The sequence below is a fragment of the Xenopus laevis genome, chromosome 7S (assembly GCF_017654675.1).
Source record: "Xenopus laevis strain J_2021 chromosome 7S, Xenopus_laevis_v10.1, whole genome shotgun sequence".
Classification (NCBI taxonomy): Eukaryota; Metazoa; Chordata; class Amphibia; order Anura; family Pipidae; genus Xenopus; species Xenopus laevis.
The window spans coordinates 31255645-31266775 of record NC_054384.1 but is presented as its reverse complement, the minus strand read 5'-3'; the positions used below and the strand labels follow the sequence as shown (position 1 = coordinate 31266775).

The window sequence follows — 11131 nt, the reverse complement described above, 5'->3', positions numbered from 1 at the left end:
GGAGCTGATTGCTATAACTGGATCTAACCCTCTAACGTAACATTGCTGGCCTCCTGCAATAACTTTCTGCCTAAAACGTTTAGTCCAGTCCCAAACTCTTACAATTCAAGCTTTATTATGATTTGAGGAAAACTTTGGCAATGTGAAATGATGGAATCGATGGGAAGACACTGTCGTTTGGCCTGCATTTTTTTTGAGACACCAAAACCAGACACTTTGATAATGATGTTTTTCTACACAAAAAAAAACACTTTTTCCCTGGTGAAACTAAACAAATGGGGACATTCTGGGGCAGATTCATAAAACATTTTCACATCTGTCAAAAACAAAACAAGGGTTACTGGTTTGATGTTAGTTATTTTGTCGCCATGTGCTAAAAAGCTCAAAATTTACCCTTTTTGCTTCCCTATAAGTGCTTGGCAAAACTGGCTTGTTTTGCCAAAAACATTTTCCAAAGTGCAGAACATTTGCATTTTCTCCTTTTTTTGGGGGGGGGGGGGGTTTCAGCACACAACACGGGGTTTAATTCTAATGATTTTTTTTTATGTGAAACTATACCCTGCAAAAAGGTTCTTTCTCCATATCATGATAATATATTCCAATTTTACTCTATTGAGGATGCATATGTCTACAAATAAACTTTTGTCTCAGCTACAGGGTCCCAAGAACAAAAGTTAGCGATATACAAAAGTTGGGTGGGAGGTTGTGGGAGCATACGTAGTGTGGTGAAAGTGCTAGTGAACTGGCCAAATGAACTAGAAACATACAAATGGAAGATTGATTAATGCACATTCCTGGATCCTTTGTTTCATAAGTAATGTAATATTTGTGCAAATATGTTGAAAAAAAGGTTACAATCTCCCCTATAGAAAACGAATGGAAAGGGATTCATGGGTGCGAAACCAGAACCCTGAATAAAGCAGGGGGAGCAAATGTCATCAAGCAAATGCAGCCTGTTTTTTTAGACTTATCCTGTATACAGAGGGGCTGAGGTGATGGCAGGTCTTTTGTAAGTTAATTTACTGGCTAAGCCATATTGATTTGCTGGTGGGGAAAACCACGACCCCCACCCGAACCTAACCCACTACGCCCCAGCCCACACCTGACCCTAACCCGGAACGTGCCCAGCTGTGAGGATATGAAAGGGGCGGGGTGTGGCCTGCACGAGTATATAAAAAGGCGTGTGCAGAGGCCGAAGTGGGGCAGAAGAAGACTGCAGCCAGCCTGCACATCACTACAAATGCAAAAAAGTGGGTCACAGCTTCTGTAACTTGGGGTACTGTTTATGCAGAGAGTATAAATCATGGGGATGTTTTGCACTATACATAACCCAATAATAAGTGATATTATTTGGAAAGCAGGTCTCTATCCACCTTAGCCTTGTTAGTAATGGGGGCCCATGTTCAATATCAGTATCAAGTGTGATCTCTGTACCGTGGGAGAAATGCCACTTAACTTGCCACTTGCTATGGCAAAACCACACAGTATCATGTGACCAGGACGGGGCTCAGAAAAATGATACAATGTAGGAGTATGAGGCTGGTGCCTGGCAGAGGGAGCTGCACTATTAACAGAAGAGAGGTAGAGCACTCACTAAGCTATTAAACACCAATATGGGGACTGGGGGCTCATTTTCTTGCCCAATTTGATTGGGAAACTCCAGGCAGGGATAATGACCTCCTTTGCACAACCACTGCCCCTGGGTGGTGCCTATAATTGTGCAGGAATTTGCTGCCCTAAAAGTGCTTTTGCAAAAAGGGTCCAAAACTGCCATAACTGGGGCCCTATAATACTCTGTTAGCAAATCTATTAGACCTCTACAAATTAAGAAAATGTGGCTGAAATCTTTCAAAAAACAAAGCTCAAAGCGATAGAGTTCACTCCCCTGAACAACTCCGCCCATTCCCACCATACGCCCGGCCCCTATTTAGATCCACAAACTGCTATGGTCGATTGGGCCCCTAACAGGTCTAGTATCTGGCTGTTCATGATCAGTAATACGTCATACATTATATCACTGAGAATCACTTTATGGCAGACAATGTACTGTTAACCCCTCCCCCTCACTCTACCACAGGGACTCCCTTATGTCCCACCATGTCCAGCCTGATACCAACTGCCCTATAGAAATCCCCCTGCCTGCAGCCCAGCACTTACTTCATAACAGGCAGAACAGCACTTCTGTCTAGACAGGTCTCCCTCTGCTGTGCCTGCTCTCTCTGGGCTTCTCCCTCCCCCACTCAATCTCTGGAATCACTGCAGGAAACTTTCTCCCATTGGCTAAAATTACAGGAAATTAGAGCTGAGGCAAGACTTCCTCTCCCATTGGCTAATGTTACAGGAAATTAGAGCTGAGGCAAGGCTCCCTCTTCCATTGGCTAAAGTTACAGGAAATTAGAACTGAGGCAAGACTCCCTCTCCCATTGGCTAATGTTACAGGAAATTAGAGCTGAGGCAAGACTCCCTCTCCCATTGGCTAATGTTACAGGAAATTAGACCTGAGGCAAGACGCCCTCTCCCATTGGCAATTAGAGCTAAGGCAAGACTCCTTCTCTCACTGGCTGCGGGATACTCTCTTCCACTGGCTAAAATGACAGGAAGTGAACATTTGCAGCCATGATGCAAGATGCTGCTCTCCCATTGGCTGCAGGTTACTTTCCTCCCCCTCATTGGCTAAACTTGCAGGGGATGGTTTCTCTCACAGAAAGCCCTCCATGATATGCTTGTGTGTGACACAGGGATGGGGGTGGGGCTTTGTGTGTTACTTTTATACCAAAAAAGCATAAAACTGGTGTTAAATTTAAGTTATGTTTATAAAGCTGCACCATGTGAATTAACCCTGCCCTTTTGCAATAATTCCATATAGTAAAGCTGTGAGGCACTTGTTTATAATCCTGTGTCCTGAGTTACACCAGAATTTACACACAGATCCCTTGTATATCAATATACCTGCACTTACAAAAGATGTTGTCTAACTGCCATAACACTGATGTACATGAAGAATCATATACCTGCCGTCTAATATATGTAAGGTCTTTCATTGACTTTTTAGTATAAGCCCTTTATTTAATACCACCTTTATACTTCCATTAATATCCCCCTATTCATGTTATCCTCTTCCTCTGCTGGGCAGAACTGCCATACCACTTGCCAATGTAAGGGCACCAGGAATGCTGCTGTGAATGGACACTGACAATTTACCTCATACAAAGTGTAAGTATACTGTAGTCAGTGTTGGACTGGTTCACCAGATACCAGGAAAACTCCCAGTGGGCCCAGGTGTCGGTGGACCCTCATGCTTTTAAAACATTTGGCCTATTTCATGGCCATTCGCTATTTCTATGAGAAGAAACAGGTTAAATAGATGGAATGTTAGATTATAGTATGTAAAGAAAAGATACAAGGAGAATAGAGGTTGAGTGAGGAGAGGAAGAATAATAGAACTGAGAGTGGGCCCTTGGTCTAGGTTTTTGGGTGGGCCCTTGGTATCCCAGTCCAACACTGACTGTAGTTGGTCTGTTTAATAGAAAAATAAATCAGGAACACAATAATATTTATTCATCTTTACGGTGACTCTAAAATCCCTGTGATTTAAAAAGATAAAACACAAGTGCGCATGCTCGAAAAAACATGAGTGCTCATGCGCAAAACAAAGATACGCGCACGTCGGATGGCAGAGGCCGAGAAGGTGCGTGCCTGGCACCCCTCCAGCTTTGCGCCCTAGGCACGTGCCTACTCTGCCTACCCCTAGTTCCGGCCCTGCTTCTATCAACAAGCAAGATCTATTGCAGAGACTTCTCACACCTACTGTGGGTCCATCACTTGTGGGGGCACCCTGGGAGATGATACTGTGGCCAATGGAGAACTCAACGAGGCAGATGAGATCTGTGAATATGGCATTTCCTCACCAGCTGGAGCCAATATCTCAGGAAATGTAATTACCACTTATAATGTTCATATCCATAGAGGTTCATGGAATATTAAATTAGGGCTGGCACAATGTAAAGTCTTATATTGGCAGTGAGGCCATAAATTGCATTTCACATCTAGATTCTGCATGTAATTGTATTGCTATCAACGTTTCTTTTGTTTTTTTAAATTGTTGCTGCCATTTTCCCAGCCACCTCCAGTCACTCTGTCACATGACCTGATTTTTCATCTGACAGTTATAATAACGGTTTTCTCACTTTCATTTCTGGGATCAGAGGTGAGTGGACACACAAACACACTAGGGGGATATTTTAAGGAAAATAATGACATAAATGCAGAAAATTGGCATTAATGAGAGTCAGTAGGTAGCGCCTGGGATATTAGCCTTGGTTTTGCACGTATTTTTTAAATTTTAAAAGTGAATATGAGAGAGTTGAGCATGGGGGGAGAATGGGGAAACAGGGAGACTAAACATTCACAGAAGTATAAAATAGTATTGGGTACCAGATTCCTTTTCTAATATATTGCTATTAACATCTATTTCTATAAGTCACACTGTATTCAAGTGTCTGGTTTAAAGGATATTGAGATAGAACTGTCAGAGCTGTGATATTGTCAGCCACCAACGGTCACCTTGATGCTGCCATAAGTCTGATGGTGACCGTTGGTAGCTGCCTGGGTGAGATCACACATTGAAAATCAGTAAGGTAGACAGGAATATTCCAATATCATTTGTATTTGGACTTCATTTTGTAATGATTTTTTCTTTAGTTGCACTGCCCTACAGTTTTGTATTGTAACTGTCATCTGATTGCTAGGATCCCATTTACCTTAGCAACATTGACCTGTGTGCCAACTTTGCAGCCAATCACAGTTGGTATAAGAAATCATGTGATTGGCCGCATGGCTAAATGACAGTTAAAATAACGGTTTTCTCACTTTCATTGCTGGGATCAGAGGTGAGTGGACCAGCAAACATACTGGGGGGGGGAAATTTTACAGAAATGCAGAAAATCTATTTTAATTGTGCCACTGAGTAGCGCCTGGGATAGTATCCTTGGTTTTACTCATATTCTTGTATTTTAATGAATATAAAAGCTTAGTATAAGAGTTGGGGTTGGGGAAGGAATGGGGCAGCACTTGCTGTTCAGGTTGCTCATTTTGTATATAAAATTGCCTACTGTAAAACCTCTTCAGGGTAAAGTTTTTGAGTTGGTACTTCCCAGGCATTAATCCCCTCAAGCTGCCTGAGAATGTTAATGTTAACAGTTAATGACAGACAGCCATTGCTTTTTACTTATATGAGATGTCTAAAGCTCCCAACAGCCCCTATCAGACCTTCAGCCTTTAGTCATCTTACTGTCACTGACCTACAAGTCCCAGCATCCCCTATAAGACCATCAGCCTTTAGTCTTGTAACTGTTACTGACCTACAAGTCCCATCATTCCCTTTCAGCCCTTCAGCCTTTAAACTTCTGTCACTACAAGTCCCAGCACCCCTATCAGTCTTTTAGCTTTGAGTCTTCTAACTGTCACTGACCTACAAGTCGCAGCATCCCATATAAGACCATCAGCCTTTAGTCTTGTATCTTTTACTGACCTTCAAGTCCCAGCATCCCCTATAAGACCATCAGCCTTTGGTCTGGTAACTGTTACTGACCTACAAGTCCCACCATTCCCTATCATGGTGCTGAGTATGAGAGCTGCCATTATTAGTACCCCCCTTTTCTTTGCCAATTGATATCCCTACCCCCACCTATGCAATGTCAGTATCTGTTGCTAGCAATGATGTCATCACCTGGACTGCTCCATGGGAATGTGGGTGGTTAACAATGTATCACCTGAGAGCTTTTTGTTATGTAGCCATGATCTCCAACTGGAGGGCCCCCACCAATTAATTTTAACATAAACCAGTAGTGAAAGGGCACCTGTGCATGCTGGGAGTTGCTCAGGCCAAAGAGCATCCTGGAAAAGAAATAACTCCCCTGCTCCAACTGTGTCCTTTCTCATGGAAAACCCTTAAGTCTACAGAAATACAAAGATGGGGAATATTTAAAGTGGCAAATGATCTGATCCCTTTAGATGGGGTAGATCAGCATGTCCCCTCACTAGCCATTTTATAGGCAGGGTCATTTGTTTCCTAGAAATTCTGGTCTGCCCTGAGCTTTGCCCATAGTTATCTAGTTTCCCCATAAAAAAATATGTCTTACGCAAAACTACAGCTCCCAGCATGCCCAGATAACCTTTGCTGCTGCCTTCTGAATTAAGAAAGACAAGAAGGCGCTCAGTACTTGATGACAGATTTTTCAGCAGTTACTTGGCTACATCTGCCTCCATCAGCCACATCTTACACCTGGGTACTATGTATAATGACAGGCATGGCAGGTATGACAGCAGGTTAAAAAGGCATTCTGGGAATTGTAGTACAACAGTATCAGGTGAGGTGGCAATGTCAGTGCTCTTCTCTGATTTGAAGGTTAAAGGGGTGGCTCACCTCTAAGTTTACCTTTAGTATGTTAGAGAATGGCCAATTCTAAGCAACTTTTCAATTGGTCTTCATTATTTATTTTGTATAGTGTTTCAATTATTTGCCTTCTTCTCCAGCTTTCAAATGGGGGTCACTGGTCCCGTCTAAAAAACAAATGCTCTGTAAGGCTACACATTTATTAAGTTATTGCTACTTTTTATTACTCCTCTTTCTATTCAGACCCTCCCCTATTAATATTCCATATTCTCATTTAAATCAATGCATTGTTGCTAGGGTAATTTGGACCCTAGCAACCAGATGAAATTGCAAACCGAAGAGCTGCTGAATAAAAAGCTAAATGAACACAAATAATAAAGAAATCAAAATCAGTTGCAAATTGTCTAAAAATATCGCTCTCTACATCATACTAAACGTTATTGAACAACCCCTTTAAGCAAACGTATAATTAGAGGGTCACTGCTCCATCTAAAAACAAATGCTACAAATTTATAGTTATTGCTACTTTTAGTACTCATCTTTCTATTGAGTCTTTCCTAATCATATTTCAGTCTCTCATTCAGGTCATTGCATGGTTGCTAGAGTAATTTGGACCCTAGCAATTGGATTGCTGAAATTGCATTCTATAGAGCTGCTGAATAAAGAGCTAAATAACTAAAAAAAATCACAAATAATACAAAATTTAAAATCAAATTGTCTCATGTGATCACTCTCTACATTACACAACTCTCAGCAGCCTCATCAGAGCTTCAACATTGTTGCTGAAATCTAAATTCTAGAGATGATAAAATAAAACTGTGAGGTTTCTTTTCATCAGCAGGGACTGGGCACCATGTTATAATAGATAAAAGGACGGGGCCAAGTACAATTTGATTCAACTTTCCCTTCAAAGCTGTCCCTTCAAAGCTGTTATTGCTGCCAAGGTGTGAATACTGATATAAGGCAGTGTATGCTGATATGTACAGCAGAGAGTGCCGGTACACGTGAGCTCACAATCTCTTCTTTCTTTTCCTCTATCGTAAAGTGAAAGTTCTGAGCGACGAATCGATTTCGGAGCGATTTCGGAGTGATTTTCTAATCGACTTTTCAACTCGACATTTCAACTTCGACTTTTCTAATCGAGTTTTTCAAAGCGATATTCAGTGAATTTTTCCACCTTTTTTTGACGTCTGTTATAAATAACATCTTTCATTGACGTCTGCTGGTATCGCTTTTTTATTCTCAACTGCTCTTTTAAGAGCACAAAGACTGGGGGGCGTAATGCCATTCTGGGCCCCCCAGCGGAAGGTAAGGCAGCCGATACCATTTTATTTTAATTAAGGGTTTAAGTATACAATGTTAAGTAAAGTATACAATGTTAAGCCATTCAGTAACACAGAGCAGGCCATATGCAGCTCTATAAAGGGTACATATTGGGGGCAGCTTATTACAGAATCAGACTGTAAACTTGAAATCTGTACCCAGCTGTATTATAAGGGAATTACATGTCACTAGAAATGAATAATAGTTTGGTTCTTATCCAGGGGTTTAACTATAGAGGAAGGAGACCCTGTGACTGATGGCCCAGAGGTTTAGGGGGACAGTGGTTTTGGGGGGGCAGAGGTTTAGGGGGCATGGTGGGGTATTAATCAATAAATGGGTTCATGAAAATGCCTGAGTGTGCCCTAAAATGATTGTGCTATGAGGCTCAGTAACATCTAATTGCATCACTGTCCTGTATAGTTTACTGAGTAATTACTTTGGGGAAAGGGTATCTGTCACACTGGGAAGTACCATTTAGTACTATATAATGTCCCTTTACACTAATGATCTCTTTTTTTCCCTCAGCGACAAGCGGAATGCGGGTCCCTCTCCGAGACTTATAAGGTGAGTAGAAAAAAGGGTAAAATACATGACTCAGTAACTGTAGGGGCTGCCTGAGCATGGAATCTGGCAGTAGGTTTGGCGATGCCCCCGCCCAGTTGTAAAATTCTCCCACTTGGCAGTTGCCTCTCTATTTCAAGTACCTTATTGCCAATCCTCCCCTCTTCCTCTGTCTGTCCCCCCAGGTAAGTGATAAAAAATTTTTGTGACCCTGTGGCATATTATGTTATCAATAAAATTCCTCTTTTATTCTATTCTATTTTCCAGCCTCCTGATGGTCGGCTGACCAAGGACGTGCTTCTCGGAGTGGGTGGAACTGGAGACGTGTATAAGGTAAGGGAAAAACTAATCACTAAATGGCAGAGGGAACTGGAAGCAACTTCAAAGTACTAGTGGCATGTTGTGGTCCCCGAATAGAATAGACAGTAAACTCCGTTTGTTCCCAAAATGAATTTTGATATTTGCAGCTAATATTGAATGTCAGTTAAACCTTTTCTATCTGTGTTACAGGGTCGCCACCATCGCAAAGGAGTGGTGGCTGTGAAGATAGCCAACATCAGCAGGGTAATGTATTTTTATAGTTCCATTCTCCACATCATTCCTATTTGTGTGGTCGACTATGTGAGCTAAAGAGTTTCCCCTTATCCCACTCCAGGATGAAGAGTCTGTTTCCCGGGAAGTTAATTTTCTCCGGAAGTTCAGCGGCCACAAGAACGTCGCCGCTTTCCATGGAGCCTATTATAGTGCTCCACTTAATGAGTGCTCATCGGAGCTGCTGGAGGTAAGAAATTATTTGCTGTATCACGTTTATCCCTCTTGTGCCAAAGGGATCTCCATTAAAGGTAATAGAAGGCCTTAAATAATTTATTTCTATTTTTCTACTGCAGGTTGTCCTTGAATACTGTGGGGGCGGCTCCATATATGACATGATTAATACCACCAAAGGCCAATCCCTGAGAGAGACCTGGATTGGATATGTATGCAAAGAAGTGTTAAAGGTAAGGCCAGATTTGCTTTACACACACACAAATATATATATATATATATATATATATATATATATATACACACACATATATATATACACATATATATAATTTTTGTAGATCATTATTATTATTGTTAATGCTTAGACCTATGTCTGTTATAGTCTTACAACATGAATCTCATTCCCCCAGGCACTCAAGCACATCCACAAGAACAGGGCCGTGCACCGAGACATCAAGAGCCCGAACATAATGCTTACAGAGAAAGGGAAGGTGAAGCTGAGTGAGTAAAACAGTTATAAGATGACAGAAAGCTTCTGTGAATATAGAGTCAGAGGGTTTCATAATAATAGTCTTTAAGTTATAGCATTTAAAAATAAATTTTATATTCATTTATCATTTCAGTCGATTTTGGACTCTGCTGGGACCTGGACCCACAGACTGGAAAGTGCTATGAGAGTGAAGGCACTGCGCACTGGATGGCACCCGAGGCCATAAGGAGGAGAGGCAAACCAGTGGCGTATGACACCAAAGTATGTTGTACTCATGATACTTGGTGCACTTACCTTTCATTGTTACTGTACATTTTTCTCTAACCTCTCCCCTCCTGTCTGCACAAACGAGTGCTGCATTCAGTTAACATCAATTAATGTTACAGAAGAGCTAAACTTGAAGCCATAGGGGCCAATTCTTCTGTGTTTTCCATTCATTGTATGTAGGCACTGGTGGAAAACCAACTGGGCAACAAGTAATATACAAATACACTAACCCAATCTCTCCTTCTAATGCTTTTTGGTGTCTTTTTTTCCAGTGTGACATCTGGTCGATGGGGATTACCGCCATCGAAATGGCCGAGGGAGAAACACGTAAGTGACTCATAATTGTTGGGGGTCATCTGCTGCTCCAATGAATAAAATAATTAAATATCTTATAGAGTATTTGGTCTAATATATATATATATATTTACTTTTAGCATATGCCAATCAGTATCCAGTGTCAGACCTCATACTGAACAACGATGCACCGGAGCTTCAATCAAAGACCTGGTGAGTCCTTCCCAGCTCATGATGTGCTTGTGTGGAGTTACTGTGTAAAACCTCTCTGGGAATAATGGTCTTTTTCTCACCTATATACTGCTCTCCACTAAACCCTCCACATACCTGAGTCTGCCATCACCACACACCTTGGGTACTAACTGTCCATGTCGCCACAGTTGAACTGGGTTAAAGTGGGTACATCAAACAAGGCAATACCCTGCATTTCTAGCTAAAACCCAAAGTCACTGCATTTTGATGTTTCATTAGATAAAGCTAAAAGCTGTTCTCATTTCATTTTTTTTTTACAGGTCACAGAATTTTGTGTCCTTTTTGAAGTGTTGTCTAGAAAAGGAACCATCAAAGAGGTGGAGTGCTGAAGAACTTCTGCAGCACCCGTTCTTAACTGAACTGCCCCCAAAGAAGACGATTAGGGCTGAAATAAAGAAACACCTTCAGGTGCCGCAGAACCATCTGACCAAGAAAGGTGAGTGAAACCAAATTGTTGAGTTTAAATTCCCCCCTTTTGCATAACTTAAATCAAAGCACTAAATTGAGAAGCTGAAAAAGGTGGTCGTATTATATTGGCACTAGGAATAATGAACATTATAAGGGAGACTTAAAGGAGAAGGAAAGGCTTTATTTACTTCAGGGTGCCAAAAGTTAGCCACCCCCAAGTGATTGTACATACTTACCTTAAACCCCAGGCCAGTGCTCCTATCAGAACTGCACTGGCCCAGGGTTTCAGGAAAGTTTATACAATCACTTGGGGTGCCTATATTTTGGCACCCCCAAGTAAATGGCCCTTTCCTTTTCCTTTAACCTCATTACAT

General features: G+C 41.6%; 1 protein-coding gene across 1 annotated transcript; it reads left to right on the top strand.

Moving 5' to 3' along the window:
* Positions 1-7137: 7137 nt before the first annotated feature.
* Positions 7138-10897, top strand: LOC121396277 (traf2 and NCK-interacting protein kinase-like). Its single transcript, XM_041571093.1, has 6 exons — positions 7138-9276; positions 9457-9547; positions 9670-9797; positions 10076-10130; positions 10238-10310; positions 10610-10897. The coding sequence occupies exons 1-6, from the start codon at positions 9205-9207 to the stop codon at positions 10791-10793; spliced, it is 603 nt and encodes a 200-aa protein (XP_041427027.1). The 5' UTR covers positions 7138-9204; the 3' UTR covers positions 10794-10897.
* The last annotated feature ends 234 nt before the right edge of the window (positions 10898-11131 follow it).

Excerpts from the sequence above, each read along its gene's own strand:
- LOC121396277 (XM_041571093.1), top strand. The coding sequence starts at position 9,205 with ATGATTAATACCACCAAAGGCCAATCCCTGAGAGAGACCTGGATTGGA. Across the intron at positions 9,277-9,456 it reads TATGCAAAGAAGTGTTAAAG|GCACTCAAGCACATCCACAA; the intron begins GTAAGGCCAGAT and ends TCATTCCCCCAG. Across the intron at positions 9,548-9,669 it reads GAAAGGGAAGGTGAAGCTGA|TCGATTTTGGACTCTGCTGG; the intron begins GTGAGTAAAACA and ends TTATCATTTCAG.